The 17,970-nt window shown below is 30.4% G+C and overlaps 2 protein-coding genes and 1 non-coding gene across 8 annotated transcripts; 2 read left to right on the top strand and 1 right to left on the bottom strand.

Annotated features, from left to right (window-relative positions):
• The first annotated feature begins 2,557 nt into the window (after positions 1-2,557).
• On the top strand, positions 2,558-2,630 carry Trnar-acg. Its single transcript has one exon. It is a non-coding gene; the product is annotated as a tRNA-Arg (tRNA).
• A 3,661-nt stretch (positions 2,631-6,291) lies between these two features.
• LOC105838242 (kynurenine formamidase) lies at positions 6,292-10,020 on the top strand. Its single transcript, XM_012683663.3, has 8 exons — positions 6,292-6,567; positions 6,669-6,759; positions 6,946-7,047; positions 8,515-8,649; positions 8,869-8,947; positions 9,045-9,236; positions 9,444-9,579; positions 9,788-10,020. The coding sequence occupies exons 1-8, from the start codon at positions 6,562-6,564 to the stop codon at positions 9,932-9,934; spliced, it is 888 nt and encodes a 295-aa protein (XP_012539117.1). The 5' UTR covers positions 6,292-6,561; the 3' UTR covers positions 9,935-10,020.
• LOC105838243 (DNA ligase 1) lies at positions 9,965-17,068 on the bottom strand. Of its 6 annotated transcripts, XM_036282712.1 has the most exons (6): positions 16,608-17,068; positions 16,166-16,260; positions 11,934-13,110; positions 11,153-11,824; positions 10,683-11,068; positions 9,965-10,604 (listed from the first exon to the last, which is right to left on the bottom strand). In XM_036282712.1, the coding sequence occupies exons 1-6, from the start codon at positions 16,660-16,662 to the stop codon at positions 10,200-10,202; spliced, it is 2,790 nt and encodes a 929-aa protein (XP_036138605.1). In that variant the 5' UTR covers positions 16,663-17,068; the 3' UTR covers positions 9,965-10,199. The 6 variants fall into 6 exon arrangements, with proteins under 6 accessions (XP_036138605.1, XP_036138604.1, XP_036138607.1 ...); XM_036282711.1 differs by having other exon boundaries at positions 9,965-11,068; XM_036282714.1 differs by having other exon boundaries at positions 9,965-11,068; positions 16,166-16,299; positions 16,569-17,066.
• Positions 17,069-17,970: the final 902 nt, after the last annotated feature.

Raw genomic sequence — 17,970 nt, 5'->3', positions numbered from 1 at the left:
ATACGGCAAGTAACGACAGTACATGCGTTGCAGTATGCAATGAAATGAAGCGACGCGTCGTATTTTCTGTGTGAGCTTTGGAATTCGTGGGGTCCACTAAATCACTTTTCCTTTTCGTCTTTGATTTTTCTCAATAGGAAATCTTTAAGAAGACCTTTTCTTTTGTTCAGTGCAGGTCGAAAAGAAACTAGTAGCCTGTAGAAAATCAAATCTATACAAGACATTTTTCTATCCGTTTTCCGACAGAAAAAAAAATTTTTGAATCCAGATCCGAGTTACAATTCACCGAAATATTCAACTGACTTTCGTTGACGTTAAATAAAAAAATAAAGTATAAAGGACCGGTTGTTCCAACTTCTTGGTAAATTTAGTCAGGTAAAATATCTGTCTTTATTTATTTCAGAAAAAAATGAAGATAGACACATGCTTACCTGATAGGAAGTTATCAAGAAGTTGGAACAACCGGCCTTAATTGATTTGTTCTGAAAATATCGCGGTGTCCACGGTTCCTAAAGAACATCCTGAACGTACATCATTAATCAATGCTCAAAGTCTCAGTTTTAATGAATATTTAAGCATAATACGCGTCATTAATATAAAGGATATTAATCATTATGTAATTATATTACGTAAATGAGTGTACTAATTTCACTCATCCTGCGCACCGAATCGTAAATCATTCATGATCATCATACGTGCTGTTGGGCACGTGCTCTAAATATAGAACTATAGCTCTATATATAGAGCGATGAAACCTGCGCCGCTTCTCTGATTAATTATTCTCGCTAAATCTATATTTAACAGATTACCGCTTAGGCTATCGAGGACCGAGTAACGGATAGGGCTACCTCGGTGGGGTAACCTCGTGTTCGTATATCATTATTCGTGAGTAACGTCAGCAGGATAACGTTATCTAGCCGAGCAGCCCTATCGTGTTACGTTGAGAAAGCATCAGACGTTAAAGTAATAGCCAGCTGTTTGAGTCATCTCGTGGAAGTGCCACGTCCGAGAGTATCGTCATCTCGTTATCTGCCGTTTCAGGTAGGACTTCAGCCAGGCACGGGTTCGGATGAATCAGCGAGCTGTTCCGCGAAAAAGAATCTTTAACTCTGGTAGCACCAAGAAAGAGCCATAAAAGACTCAAGACCGAGGAATTCAAACCGGTTGAGTTCGGTCGGATTCAATTTTCGAAGCCGGTCGGACAAAATAATCGCTTCACTCATCCGTGACAATATATTGGCGAATTGACGAACATATCTCTCACGTCTGCCGTATTTCACGAAAGTTGGACGTTTCGCAAATCGCGAAATCTTTCAGTTGCTTTATTGATTATTATGTACAATAACGTATCTTGCAGGACCCGAATGCATTTGGAAAAGCTAGCGATAAATTTCCACACCATAATTTGAAATTATCGCGAATTTTACACATTTCTTCTAAAAATCTTGTTATGTTCGTCCATGAGCTCTTATTCGAGCTCACAGAGACATGTAACTGAACATTACAATACAATTGTGCGCTGACGATTCGGTAGCGATAAGATTGCAACTGATAAATCTATTAAACGCAAAAACTGATAAAGTAAAATTATATCTTATTATATCTTACAGGTATCCTTATTGATATACGTAATTTGATCCGAGAGATAAAAACCATAATATTACGATTATTATTGAACTTACAATCGATATTACACGTGATATCAATTGTACGTGTGATCCCGCACGTGCTTGGGACTCGGGCATGACGCTTAATTGAGTAGCAGCCATTTAAAGTAATTTTTATACATAGCAGCGAGAAATTAAAGCTCAGTTTTAGTTTCTTTTTTAACTGATTGAGAATCCATATGTATGCTTTCAATTTTCCTACTTTTATTTTTTTTTTTTTAAATATTAAGTAAATTTTGTCTAATAATATTAAACATTAATAAATTAAATATATGAACAATAACAGATAATATGAAATTAATAATAGTAATTTTTTTTTTTTTTAATTAAAATGGTAATACTTTTTTTAATCAAGGTGTCAAATACACCTTAAATAATCATATTTATGCATACAAAAACTAAATAATTATTTCCTTAAGAATAAATAACTAGCTATAAGTTCTGGTCTTTCCTTTGCTTAATTGAAAGCTGTATTATTAATGCTTTATTTAATATTATGACATTTGAAAATTACTTATTTATTAACATTCATATCTTATTGTAAAATTACAAATATAAAAGTAGTGATGTTAACTTTTCTTTTAAATAATCCAATAAACTATCTAATAACTGTGTATGTACTATTACTAAAAGAATTTTATATTAAATTTTATATTAAAAAAATTTAGTTATATGCGCACCTAGACATAATTTTATACCCAGCTTCTATAATTAATATATACAAATTCCACAATTATAATTAATATAAATAAAACTCTACAGGATTTTGGATAAAATAACTAAATTTTATTACAAGTAACATAATAATCATTTGTTATCTCACGTTTTGTCAAGAAAATAATAAATATAAATAACTTTATATCAAATACAGTAGGTCCCTCGCCAAGGACGGTCCTGTGGCGCAACGGATAACGCGTCTGACTACGGATCAGAAGATTCCAGGTTCGAATCCTGGCAGGATCGTAAAGTTTTTTTTTCTCTTTTTCGTTTGAATTTTATTCAATTTTGTTTTAAAGAAATCTCTCAACAAAAATTTTTTGCAACATTATTTATATAGTTAAATAAATTTAAATATCTGAAATCTTCAATGAAATATAGAGAATTAAATTCTGAAGATTTTTGTTAAATACACTTATTCGTACTGTAGCGGATCTTGGTGCTGAATATAATTTTTCTATTGATTTAATATTTCTATTTCATATAAATTAAATTAATAGAAGAATTATATTCAGCATCAAAATCCGCTGCAGGTCAAATAAGCAATCTTAACTTTATCTATATGTATGTTAAGACATTTATCGGTCGAATAATTAACTTACTGATGATTAATTTGTACGACAATTTTATTAATTAAAACAAGAAAACATTGTTTTCTAAAAATATTTTAACTAATAAAATATGTAATATTTTTAATTATCTTTATTACTTTTATGTAATGACTTTTAATTAAAAATAAATTATATGAACATTATACGTTATTATAATTTATTAATGTATAAAAACTATTGGCTAAGTCCATTCTTGTCGTATTTGTCAAAATTGAATTAAATATTAATAGACGACGCAAACTAATGCAAAAAATATTTTCAATTTACCTTTTTTTTTATTTTTTACAACATGAATATTAATTTTATACAAAAATTTTGCATGCATAACAATATTGTATGTTTAAATAAATAAAAGTAAAAAATATACGTTTTCATTCTTATTAATAGATTAATTAAATGTAGAATACATAAGAAATTTGATATTTTCAGGAAAGTGAAAGAAATAAAGTTGTTACCTTTCGTAACAAATTAGAATGATATTTTTATAAACGTCCCGATGATATTTTTTCATAGTAAACATATTCGCAACATTTTAATATTAAACAATTTATATTTGGATTACATATTCTATAATATCCAGCTTTTTAAATTATTTTTATAACTTTTAAGTAAAACTTTAAATTTAATTAGCTGCAATTTTGCCTTTAATATGCAATTGGTTAATTTTTATTATTGTATACATGCATCACACATTCGCGCTATACGTATTGTTGTAATCAGTAAAGTTTGCATTCAATAAAGTTGTTATATTATTATCTTTAGGCATAACATTTATTTATTTCATTTAACGTCATGTGAAATAATAAAAATGTTAATGTTTCTTATTGTAAGCTTTCCTGCAAAGTCGTTACGCTATCTCTATTTACTCGCATTCCATTTTTGTTATCTTTCGTTAGAATAGAATAAATAGGCCGGGATAAGGAAGGCTCTATTGCGTCTGCTCTTGCTTGATATTTAGTATCATGATCGCGCATGTTTCCGTCGTTATCGCGAATACAATACGTGTAAAGGGATACCTATTCGACGTTCAGACTCAGCACTAATTGTTGTCGCGCTGGGTCAAATAAATTAACCCATCGCCGTTGATTCTCCCTCCTGTTGCGGTAGTCGTTAGTAAGGCGTGCGTAAGCCGAGAAGGACCATCAAGAGCTGCAAGAATCCGGCAGCTATTTCAACGTGTAACACGCCTTCGTGTCTATGCCTTCGTGTTAGTGGAGAGACGCGCTTCTGATCTTTAAACGTCATCCTGTGATTTAGAAATAGATAAAGAAAAGATACATGCCAAATATTGAGGGAAGATAGTTAATATCTATATAAATATATTTTTTAATAAGTTTTAAAATATTCTTTTTTTTACATTTTAAATTATATATTATGTATTACGTATACATATTAACTTTAATTATTTCATCTTATAGTGAATGACTATAACTATTTTGTAATTTGATTTTGTTTTTACGAAAAATCATTATATTATCATCACTGTTAAGTCACTAATTTACAAATGCAATTTAACGATTTATGATTTTTGAATAAATATTTTTTAATTGACTTGTACAAAAATTTGAATCTATTATGCTAAAATTACAATTTTCAACTCAGGATTAAATTAAAAATAAAAGCTCTAATTAATAACGGAAAAGTATAATGTTTTTTGTCTAGTTTTGTTCTTGTGAAAATATTAGAGTTATGTCGGCGTTTAAGACTAATTTTGATTTTTAAACTTATACATAACGTATTTCATGTTTTACAGCTTCAATTTCCTGTGAAATTAAATTCCGAAGAAAAAACCGGAAAAATTCCTCCATTCTAACTTTATAACATTAGTCTAATCAACGTTTATGATACAACCACCGGTTTCCTTCAAAATTTGAGGTCGGTGATCTTCTTGGTATTTCAACAACATACCATAAGACTTAGTCTTAAAGACGAAGTTGAGGTAGCCAAATAAAGCTGAATTCTTATTTGTGGGGATAATTGTTATCCAACATTTCCATCTGTTATGCTAATACACAAAGTACTTTTATCAATCTTTTTATCTACATATAAGTTTCGTAAAGTTATATACATATATAGATATTATATTGTTTATATTTTTACAATTATGATTTATGACAAAAAACTTCTAATATATGTGATATGGCAAATTTTATTACTGACTTTCTTTCTTTAAAAAAAAATTTTTTCTTGCATATTATTTTATATTACATATATATTTATGTAGCATTTGCATTTGTCTTTTTAAATGTGTAAGCTGAAAAACTACTTCTATTCAAATCTATTTTCTTGTAATTCCTGCTCTCGATTTTTGTGGAATAAGGTACTTTTCTTCACCCGGAAATCTTTTAAATTTTCAAATGTATGGACTTCATTTAAGATCGTCAATTTTCGAAATGGAATTTCGGCAATGCGACACACAAACCGTTGCGACGCCGGTCGGCCAGTCGTGCATTTCTATGAATCAGCTCGAAAATTTTTGACTGCGACGGGTTTCTCTTACCTGCGGCCTGCGGGTAGGCGTCGACGCGGCACGATTCTCGATACATCAGCTGGTGCGGGTACCTGTAACTTCTCCCTTCCTTTCTCTTTCTTTCTCTCAAACGAAGAGCGAGTAACGTACGTGAGGATCGGACGGAGAGACAGATTAAGAGAGAAAGAAAGGAAAGAGGGCCGGTTTTTCTGGTTTTCCACCTCCGCAACCTCGTGGTCTCTCCTGTAGTCTTCTCTCGTTACCTTTGCACAATGAGATGCGTACGCGTCTTCATGTGACCACAAATAATAATAATAATCATCTTTATCATGCTTTTTCAATATAAAGTTTAGAGAAATGTAACAATAAAAATACAAATATATGTGGAATAAATAATATAAAAAGTAATAAAAGTTAATTTTTCCTTTTTTTATTTTGCCTTTTACTAATACTTGATTTTAATTTCATTAGGAGATAATTAGGAGACAGCTAAATTAAAATGTATTTTTCCAGATATAAAGACGTAATTTATAAGATAAATTGTTGACCTCGGATACGACCTGTACAATTCATTTCTATATTCTTGCACAAGAAAACTACATAAATTGTAGATAATTTTCTTTAACAAACTATTAGAAAATACAATGTTTCATTAAAAAAAAATCTTTTTATAATAATTTTTTAATAATAATTCTTATTTCAAAAATTGATTTTGATCAATAAAACATCAGAAATAAAATGACAATAAATAGGTGAAAAAAAAACAGTAGAGTAACATCTTGGGACAATACTTAAAATAATCCTAAAATAATCCTAAAATAAGAATCGAATATAAATAGATCGGTTTATATTATATCGTTAAGATAACGATACGCAAACACACTGTGACATGTTATTTAACCGCATTCCGCCTTTGCAATAGTATAATGTACTTGTTGTAGTAAGTTGCACACATTGATCGGCAAAGCCAAGAAAGTGCATATCGTAAGCAAACACCAAGCAGTTTCTATCAAACGTTGTCGTGTGTAACAAGCAAGCGATCATTCGCGAATCGCAATTATTCCTTGAAAAGTCAAGCAATTGATTGAGGATAGCAATGTCTGTATGTATAATCTCAACGCAATCTCTTATGATCATTTTCTTTTTTAAATTATAACTTTAGAATTCTAATTAATTATAAATTCTCTATCTTTTATTTTAAAGGAACTAGAGCGACTGTACACTCCGAGCGAATGGGGCAAACGATACAAATCAGAGGAGATGATCGAGCGATTTTATGAATTCTGTGAGAAAGGTAAAACAGTACTTAAATCTTTTTCGACAAGAATCATATGGTTATGATAAATCTTCGCGAGCTTTGAGCTTTTAAGATTTTTTTAAATTTCGTTAAGATCTTACGATTACTATGCGCTGCAAGCATTCTTGTATAAGGCGTGTCAGATGTATCACGTGATTACTGAAGGTCTTTATATTGTCGCAGTTACGGAAACGACTCGGAAAACTATTAAATGCAAACTTAATGTGCCGTATGGTCCTAACGAGCGCACAAAGTATGACATATATGGTATCGACTTACCCAAAGGTACGTATAGTAACGATTTGAGAGCTGAAAGAATTTCTAGGCATTTTTTCGAACAATATTTTTAAAAACTATGACTTTTATCCTATTTATTCTATATTTTGATGTTTTTATAATTACGATTTTCTCACGGGAAAAAAAGGAAGAAAAAAAGAAGTTATAAAATTTAATTTGCTTGAAAATTTATTTAAGAATTACTTTACTTAGAGACTTTATTGCGTTTTCGAACAAGCAGAATTTATTTTTAAGGTTGGAAGCTTTCAGTTGCAAATTATATTATATAGTTTGGTCTGAATCACTTATTCTTTCAAAACATGAACAAGATATGCGTTTGTATAATACATATATAATTAGTCCGTTTAAAATTGAAATAAAGTGTGTAAATTTGTTTTTGGCGTAAATATATTAACCCTTAAGATATATACCATCATGGATATTCTGTGTCCGATTGATCTCCATATGGAAGTTTCACGAAACCTTTGTCTCGAAGGTATTTATTCAAATTTTGTAAAACAACTTATTAAGAATTCTTAAATTTTCGAGAAGTTTTATTCAAAATTTCAGGTAAGGTTAAAGAATTTTTTAATTTGTTAATTTTTTAGTTTAAAAAAATATTTATTTTATTACATCTGTATAAAAATATTTATTTTATTATATATTTTAATGTTAATCATACAATAATAAAAAAAAAATTTCAATTTTAAATTAAAGAAAATACTAAAAAGAAACAATATTTTAAATAGCATATAATAATCCGTCTACCTCGCATATGCTTTATTTAAGATTTAGATCAATAAAATAACTGAACTTGAAATGTGATTAAACACACATCAATTTAGAACAATGTCTTCCGTTTTCTTTATTGTTATTGTTTTCTGTTCTCACTAATTTTTTTATAAAAATTCGTAAAAGATTGCATTTAAATTTAAAGTATGTATGTAAATGTGTATGACATATTTATTGTCAATCGACATATTTTGTATTATTCAAAATTAGAAAAGTAATAAAAGAAAGAATTTTGTCAAAGAGAGAGAGAGAGAGAGTGTGTGTGTGTGTGTGTGTGTGTCATCTGTGGGTCTATAATTTACATCATATTTATATTATAATTACGATTATCGGTATTATTATAATTTATAGTTTAAATACGATTATTCATATTATCCACATTATAAAAAATATAAATAATATATACATAGCATAAAAATTTTAACACTTTAAATAGATAAAAAAAAGTTCGCATACACAAGATACCCGTAGTGATATCAAATTACCAAAACAATACTCTTTTTACATGATACCTTACATATAGAAATTATAATATTTAAATATTTTTCTTTATATTTTGTTTCTAATCTGCTTTTTCAGCGATCCGCGTACATAAATTGTGTAAATGTAAAGTAGACTAAATTACTTCATAGGGTAAATATTTTTCTTATCATTCTTATCATCGTATTAAAACATGTATTTCAGATGCACCAATATTCGTGTTTATCCATGGTGGTTATTGGCAGGAATTTAGCAAAGATCTCACTGGATTCTCAGTACCTTTGTTTGTTAAAAATAACATTAAAGTAATCACGGTTGGATATGATTTATGTCCAAATGGTGAGATAGTATAAAATTCTATTATATCATTTTCTTCATTCTTGATTATTTTTATTAGTTTACTGATATTACTTATTAGCAGAAAAGAATTCAACACGGAAATTTATAAAAATACGTTTTTCACAAAATTTTACAATTATGTTAAAAATTCTTAGATTAAAAATTTATTTTATTATTAAACTAATATAATAAATTATGTATTGTTTTCTTATATTACAGTCAGACTTGGAGATATAGTAGCAGAGATAAAATCAGCGATCTCGCAGATATTAAAATATGCGATCGATTCAGGCTCCAAGTACGTTGTTCAATATCTTAGTCTCTTTTACTCATATAAGATAAATTTTTTTTCAAAAAACAAATTGTTTATACATAAACACATAAAATGTATATAGAAACGTGTGTCTCGCTGGACATAGTGCTGGAGCGCATTTGACTGCGTGTCTATTGCACGACGACAATTGGATTAATCATGTGACACAGCAAGGATATTTTAAATTATTAAAGGAAATCATACTGATAAGCGGTGTTTATAATTTAAAACCTGTAGCTAACGTCAGTCATGGAAAAGTCTTGGATCTGACTGAGTAAGCATTTAATCTTTCTTATCAGTTAATATTAATGTGTTTTTTAAATAATAGTAATAGTAGTAGTAATGTGTAAAAGTGGATGGGACTATATTAATCCCTAGCACGCGCACACACATACACAACACACACACGCACCCGGAGTTGTGCACCAACACGTATGTCTAATAATATACAAATATCATAGTAATAAATTATTATTTTCAGAAAAGAAATTAACACATTTAGTATTTCCACCCTTGATGAAGCAAAGGACCGTCGTATTAGTGGTTTAAAAGTTGTCGTAACCGTAGGTGATGACGATTCTCCAGCGTTTATAGATGAATCACGCAAATATACCCAAGTACTTAAATTAAATATTAGGTCTATTTTTTAAATAGCTAAACTAGTATACATTGTCTACAGTTAAAGTAAAATATTTCAAATTTCAAACAAAAGCAAGAAAGAAAATTCTAGGAAAGCAATAAAAAATAAATCTATATTATGTATATCACTGCACAAATCTAAGAATAATACAATAAGAACATAACTAAGAACGTATATTGTTTTAGAAAATTATTTCCATTGTGGATAATGTGGAATATCTTTTACTTCAAGACATCGATCACTTCAACATAGTAGAAAAACTTCTGGATCCAAACTATTATCTCGCTAAATTGATATTGCAGTCTCTTCAACCAAATGCAAACGTTTGTTAGATAAATGTGTGAAAAATTAAAGGAATATTCTTTGTTATAAGGCACTATGTATTCATTATAAAATACATTTCGAATTCGCTAAAAAATTTATTAATAATTATATTAATGTGTCTCTTTATATATTTGGCTTATAAACAAGAAATATATAGACAATAATATGAATATATTTAACATCAAAATTGATCGCCTGGTCGAATAATTAGATATTAATATTGCTTTTTATATAACAATGATCTAAAAGGATGGCCCTTGCTATATGTTTGAGTCATTTGGATTTTGACGTAGACGATGGCATCACATCCGCTTGCTTAAAGACAGATTGCACTATCTGTTTCTTACATATAGCAATCACATTTTTAGGATTTAAAAGGACTTTTTGGTATACGTTTCTTTTTAAAGAGTCATTTCTTACAATAATGGTATTTGTAACGGCATTAGAATTTTGCGCTTTAATTTGTTGACTGGTATTCGAAATGGATCCGTTTGGTATTTGGATTATCGTGGTATTTGGATTTCGTACAGGTGCTATAATTTGTCCAGTTCGCGGATTTATCTTCAAGTAATTATTGGTAATATTTTGAACACTGATTATATTTCTACTTGCCGGTATAACCACTGTTTGTTGTTTTACTACGGGACCTTTGTTCATTACGGGAATAACTTTTCCAGACTGTAAAATACCAGTAAGTGATGGTTTGGTTGTTCCTTCATTAGTTAAATCAACCACTTCTTTAATTTGGTTTGATACCTTTGGCGTATTTTCTTGGGCGGTCTTATCCGTTTTATGCTGATTGTCCTCCCACGTCATGGGTGGTTTAGCAAATGAACGCAATCGCAATAGAGGCTTCTTTTCTCCTTCTGGCTGCTCATCATTTGGCATATTCTCGATTGCTCCGTCTATCACACTCTCGGTTATTATCTCTGTTTCATCTGTTACTTCTTCTGCTGTATTTTTCATTACTGTCTCTGTTGTATCTCCTGTTAGCTCCGCTGTATCCCTTGTTGTCAGCTGTGGTGTATGTTTCGTTACCAGTTTAGATATTACTGTGTCTGCTACATCCTTTGTTGTCCTCTTTATTGCAGGATCTGTTATTACTGTGGATACCTCTTTTGTTTTCACCTCTGGTAGATCCTCTACAACATACATACAAAATACATATGATTCTTGTATTTTTGCTTAATTTTATATATCTTCTATCCTATTAATATATATACTACTTGTGCAGTTTGTTGTAGACGTCACTGATAGCGAGTCCTCCGGCGTCTTGGCGATCACATTCTTCACAACGTTTTTTAAGATAATATTACTATTACATGGTATCATCTTCTTGCTAATTGTCTTATTCTCATTCATTGCTACTGCCGTATTCTTCTTTTCCATAAAAACGTTTATTTCAACCGTTTCACATTTCTTTTGTGCGGTATCTGCTACAGTCTTATTTAAAATAGCTTTATCCATAGAATGACACGTATTTACCATATTTACAGGTTTATTTTTTATAGATATTATATTAACTGTTTTATTTATACTTTTTTTATTATCTTCATTATTAGTCTTCTGTTTTGTTACAAATAAGTGATCAATCTTATCTTCATTATTTGTAGTATCTGTTTCCTCCTCTTCGTCTTCATCCTCATCTTCTTCCTCCTCTGAAATTGTTCCTTCATCCATTTGTTCTCCTAATTTTATTTCTTTCTGTTCATATTTGTCAAATACGGCAGCTAATCGTTTGTTACCCTCAATACGATTGTCAGCTAGTTTTTTCGCTAAATTTCTATCTTTTGTAGCTGGATCTTCTTTATTTTCAAGAAATAAAGAAAAGGTATCCCAATAATCGTTGCGCCTTGTGCGTTGCAAGTGTTCCCCAATTTCCTTGAAAGCTTTCTCTGCTGCAATGTTAATAACAAGTTATATATAACAAGTATAATAATTAAATGTATAACAAAATATATTGCACAAAGAAAAAAGTAATAAACTTAAAACTATGATATTTCTTACCAATGTTTCTTTGCATTTCTTTATCCAATTGTAGGTTTACTCTATCATTGGTGTCTTTAACACATTTCAAGATATCATTGTAATCAGGGAATATTAAATCATCTGTAAGAGTTCTTTCCTTTTTTTCCTTTAGATTTCGTTTAAAAAGTTGATTTCGTTTAATAATTTTAGAATTAATAAAATTCGTTATTGCTTGATCTACAGCAACAATTTGAGTTACGTTTAAATGTTTAGGACGTAAATATGCACGTCCTGCGTCAACATTTTCTCCTGTTAGCTCGCACAATTTATTGTACAACTTTACCATTCTCCGTTTATAGGTTTCGACTTTCATATAATTACTATCTTCTTCCTGATCAAAATCAACTTCCTCTTCTTCCAATTCTTTAATAACTGCCTCACATTTTTCCATAGTGCGCAATAGTTTCTTAATTTGTCGCGCCTTCCTTTCGTTATCGCTATCGTCACTATCATCATTATTATTCGATTTTACCACATTATTAACTGGTACATTCTTTGTAGCATAGGAAGTGGAAGGAACTGCATCATAAATTTCATCATTTTGCGATACTTTGGACTTTTTTCTAATGTTTTTCTTCATCTCATTCATCACTTCCTCTATATGCACATATATTTTTTTGTTGTCATTCTTAATAGCTTCGCGTTTTTCGTTTAAAAACGTGATAAAATTTTCTGATACAATATAAGTTTGATCCAAGTTTTCATAACGTGTTTTTAACTTGCTGATAATTTTATCCATCGCTATTTTATCACTTTTTGGACATTTTTGTAGACATAAACTTATAAACAGAGGAAAGACATCCTGCGCAACATACGATATTTTTTTCTTCTTCTTTACAATTAATTGCATCTTTTCATTTATTTCTTGGTTTTTGTTTGGTTGGACATAATAATCAGATTTAACAAGACGTATTTCGGGTACAGGATATAGGTCAACTTTTTTTGTCACCTTAGATGTGCCTTGATTATTATTCATTTTTTTTCTTTTCTCTGTATTACAAATTATCTCTTCCTTGTTTACATGTTCTATTTTTCGCTTTAGATGATTTTCTTCAACTTGTTCATTATCGCTGTTTAAAATTTCAATTTTTGGAGAATTGCAAACTTTGTTCTCAGTTTCTATAGAATTGATCTGAGATTTATCCGTTTTGTTTTCCTGCAAAAATAAATTTCTAAATTAGCATTTAATTTTTAAGAAGATAATTTTTTATAACAATAAAAAAACAATGCATAACAAAAGAAAGTACAATAAAATAGATTCACAAGAGTCAATAAATGAATAAATTCACAGTCAATAAATGAATAAATTGTAATGTTACTGTAAAATTATAGAAAAGTTAGTTATCACAACATTATAATGATTAAATCTATGTTATAGTAATATTACAGCAAGATGCAACTTTTATCACAGCTTTTATCACAGCTCCATAACGATGATATCACTTTATGACAAAAAGGACATTCATATGCCACTGTAGACTTGTTATTTTTAGTTAACTTCTTTTTCACAACTCATTTTTCCTACTTTTTTTATTGGAGAAAAAAATTGAATTGGGCAAAAAATGTTTAACTAAAAAGAATAACAGCTTCCTATGACAATGTAGACATTCGTACATAACTTCATTGTAATGTAACTATAACTTTTCTGCTGTGAAAAACTTATTCTATAATAATTCGTTAGTTTGTTAATTCTTAAGGTATCATAGGTATTCTGTGTTGAATTAAATTTTATCCATGGAAGTTTTTTTACAATAAAGTACAAACATTTATTCTAGAAAACAAAAACTTAAAAATGTGTTTGATTTTTTTAAAATTTAAGCATTTTAAGTAGATCTCTTGATTTCAATTACTTTTTAATAAATCACAAAAAAAAGAATAACTTTTGTTATATTGGACTCGTTAAATTTAAAAATAAAAAATCGAAGAGTAATGAGTGGAAATAGAGCGTATATAGCATAGAAAATTTTTATTAATCAAATCTAACGCCACATGACAAATTTTAGTTTAGCTTAGAGCGTCAAAGTAACCATTCAATGTAAGAGCTGACAATACAACGTTTGACATGTTAAAAACCGGACGCGTTTTGACTTACTTTAAAGTTATTTTCAATAGTAAACAACATAACGTTTTTTTCGGAGCAACAAATTAATCATGTGTTGATCTTATGTCGCTTAGTTCCTTGACCCGAATAGAGCGCAGAATGACAGCAATCCATGGGTCATCCAAGTCATTTGTTATTTGACTGCGGGACTTTTAACATCGTTCTTTTTTACTGTTACTTTGATTCCCTATAATTGATACAAAATTTTACTTCACTTTTATTCATTTATTTTTTGTTACATTCATCTATTTATTAACTTATTATTTTATATATTGACTTTTATTGTTACTTATTTTTATTACTTATTTTTGTAAGAGTGCGAGATGATTTGCATCTATGGCACCAATTGCACCTCTATTCAGTTTGCTAACTTAGGGAGGAATCTACGGGGGCTTTTCAGCAAGTAACACAAATTGAGCAATATTTCTGTCTTTGTTTGATATTCAGTGAGAGACAAGGACAAAATTACTGCTGTGTCAATTTGTGTCTCTTGCTGGAAAGCCCCCATAGATAGAGGATTTGGAATTGATGTTTCACAACGTGGTTTAAACCCATAGATTACTATAGTTCCATGCTCCATTCGGTCAAGAAACTTCGCGACATAAGGTCAATATGTGATTAATTTGTCACTACAGGAATTTAAAAGTTATGTTGTTTACTGTTGAAAATGACTTTAAAATCGAAACGCGTCCGGTTTTTAACATGTCAAACGTTGTATTGTCAGCTCTTACATTGAGTGATTACTTTGACACTTTAAGCTAAACTAAAATTTGTCATTCGGCTTGGAGTTGATTAATAAAAAATTTCTATGCTATATGCGCTCTACTTCCGCGCTGACTCACATTACCCTTGGTTTCTATCGATTTTTATTTTTACTTTTTAATGATACCAAAAATGTATCTTTTTTTCATATGATACCTTGGCAGACCTGTCCAAACTCACCTCGCAAAGCGAGCCAAACACGCTTCCACCTCTCTATCTTCTCAAGAGAGTGAGACAGAGAGTAAAAAGGATAGATATTAGAGCACTTATCTTTTTGTCGCTAAAGCATCTATCCTTTTTTGTTTATTCTTAATCTCTCGAGAAGACGGAGAGGTGCAAGCGCGTTCGGCTCGTGAGCTGAGTTTGGACAGATCTGCTTTAAGAAATAACGTAAATTTTTATCAGTTTAACCTTTAATCTCAGTTTAATCTATTCCTTATTTTTTTCAATACTATAAAACCAGGAAAAGATAAAAAGTAAGTTATATATAAAGATTAAAGTTATCCTATATTAGTAGACGCAAGCCATAGTCCATTATTTATGTTTATTTAAAAATTATCCTGAGTTTACCTTTTAGATACTGTACGGATCATTTTATTGGGTATAAAGCATTTGAAAGTAAATTTAACACAATCTTATATTTCAGATTAAACAATGAATACCAGACATGAATACAGTGAGCTGTTTTCATAAAATTCATTTTAAAGAAATTAAAATATAAATCGCTCCGTTTGTAAAAAAGTAACATAGTAAAAAAATAAGCATTTTTTAAATAATAGAATAGAAATTGAAATCTTAAAGACTAATATAATTTTGTGAAAAAAACGACACATTTTATATTTGTTACATAAAAATGTCATAATTCTATAAAGATATAGACAAAGAAAAATTTACATTTTTAATATAAATTTAAAGAATACGTTATAACTGAAAGTATAAGGCCTGGTCTACAATAACTGGAGTAAGTTTGGAGTAAGAAGTAAGAGTAAGGTAATTTCCTTTTGCGCTGTGATTGACCGAGCGTTAAGAAAAGCAGGAGTAGGAGTAAGACGAAATAAAAATAATTTATTTTGTTTATGCCCTTACGCCAACTTTCTTACACTGGATTAACCCTTTTACGCCCAGTCTTACTTCTTACTCCATGCTTACTCCGTGTATTGTAGACCTCGCTTAAGTCATACTTCTTAATCCATGCTTGCGCCAGCTATTGTAGACCAGGCCTTACATGAAAAGAAAGTGAAGTGCAATTCACTATTCTAATTCAAAAATTCAAAAATGCTCTACTGAAAAATTGCTAATTTTGAGATGTTATTTTTATTAATAGAATAAAATATCATTTTTGCCAAACCTTTTGCAAGTCCAACTCGTCATCAGAAGAAATACAGATGACCTCCATCTCCATGGTATCGTTCGAAATTGAATAAGTGCTACCGCCAACCAAATCTATAATTCAATGCCTTCAGAAATATCCTGAGCGACCTCCTATCAAATAACGACATATTGGTAATGACGTACAATTTCTACTGAACACAGAGAACACCGTGATTCAAACGGATGAACAACCACAAGCTATGCAATGATATCCCGTTACACATCTTCATCTAACCGAGAAGGTATTTGACATTTCAATAGTTTCCGCAAACGTGTGCGTAATTCGCGAAATATTTGGAAAAAAGTTCGTGCGCGGACACGCATTTTCGGAAATGCTTCTTGGAAATAGTAACTTTAAGGAAACTATAAGCGCGACGAACCTTATCCACGAAAGCAGAAAGGCAGCTTTTGTTACTTGCCTCGCTTCCAATTATCGCTGGTCTCGTAGATGATTCGTTCAGAAGGTACGGACATGAGTACGTAAAAGTTCACATCTCGATGAAAAGTCGCTGCTCGATCGTCGGAATAATCTGAACTGCTCTTTAGTTTCAGTTTTTATGACGTCAAGAGAAACTGAAGAATCAAAAAATGCTTCGTATAGAAATTTGATGACGCTTTTCTCCGTGCAATATCCGAAATATAAAGATTGGAATGTCATTAATGAGTATATGTGCGCTATTATTGGTTAGTTGTTAGGGAAATTCAGCCTTCACGAATGGTACTCATATGTAAAAGAACAACAGAAAGCTATGGTCGTTTGTAATGGTTGGAAAAAAAGAACAAAATCGTTTAAAGGCTTATTTAGACGGACTTGCATATACAATGACACATCACTTTTAAGAAAAAATCAATATGGCGTCTCCCATATCAAACGTACGATTGGTCAATGTCCTAGTTAATATGTGACTATATAAAACTATGAACAAACCCTAATCAAAATTAAAAAAAAAAAAGAATTATTGTAGAGTGCGCTAGTATTGATGTCCAGTGAAAGAAGCGTGGAAGATTCCGTTTAACCTTGTTGTGACTGTCTACAGTTATTTGCAGCAATCGATGCTTGGTTCCTTATTTAACAATTAGAAAATTTTATATTAAATTAATAATTAACAACATGGACAATTGGACGTTACCCCTAGTAAATCACAAAAAATTTACAAACTTTATTTTTTGATGAGTTTTGGAACGCAACCCTGGGCTGCTATTCCGTAACCACTTACCGACAACTATCGACAATTAACTGACCGATTATTCCATTGGAATTGACTAATCGTATTTGTTAATTTTGCTTAACGACAAATACGATTGGTCAATTCCAATGGAATAATCGGCCAGTTAATTTAACCGTGAGTTGTGGAACCGGGCCTTAGACCGGTATTCATAGTCGGATATTATATTTAAGATCATCTTAAGTACTGTTTTAAGATGCCATCAGCCAATCACAGAGCCGTATTAGCATCTTAAGACATTGCCTGAGACGATCTTTAAATAAGATTCGACTATGAATACCAGCCTTAGTGTAATAAACCTTAAGCCATAAAGAGTTAGGCCCGGTTCCACAACTCACGGTTAAATTAACTGGCCGATTATTCCATTGGAATTGACCAATCGTATTTTGTCGTTAAGCAAAATTAACAAATACGATTGGTCAATTCCAATGGAATAATCGGTCAGTTAATTTAACCGTGAGTTGTGGAACCGGGCCTTAACCAATTATATTCGATTCTTGAACAATTCTTGAACTTAAGATCGGTCTATGAATTCCGTCCATAATGTCGGTAAATT

The sequence above is a fragment of the Monomorium pharaonis genome, chromosome 2, assembly GCF_013373865.1.
Source record: "Monomorium pharaonis isolate MP-MQ-018 chromosome 2, ASM1337386v2, whole genome shotgun sequence".
In the NCBI taxonomy this organism is placed as follows: Eukaryota; Metazoa; Arthropoda; class Insecta; order Hymenoptera; family Formicidae; genus Monomorium; species Monomorium pharaonis.
The sequence above is the reverse complement of the archived record's forward strand: the minus strand, read 5'-3'. Positions and strand labels throughout refer to the sequence as shown.

Excerpts from the sequence above, each read along its gene's own strand:
- LOC105838243 (XM_036282711.1), bottom strand. The coding sequence starts at position 16,662 with ATGTCCGTACCTTCTGAACGAATCATCTACGAGACCAGCGATAATTGG. Across the intron at positions 13,111-16,165 it reads ACGAGTTGGACTTGCAAAAG|GAAAACAAAACGGATAAATC; the intron begins GTTTGGCAAAAA and ends TTATTTTTGCAG. Across the intron at positions 11,069-11,152 it reads GTCTACAACAAACTGCACAA|AGGATCTACCAGAGGTGAAA; the intron begins GTAGTATATATA and ends TGTATGTTGTAG.
- LOC105838242 (XM_012683663.3), top strand. Across the intron at positions 8,948-9,044 it reads GCGATCGATTCAGGCTCCAA|AAACGTGTGTCTCGCTGGAC; the intron begins GTACGTTGTTCA and ends AAATGTATATAG. Across the intron at positions 9,237-9,443 it reads AAAGTCTTGGATCTGACTGA|AAAAGAAATTAACACATTTA; the intron begins GTAAGCATTTAA and ends TATTATTTTCAG.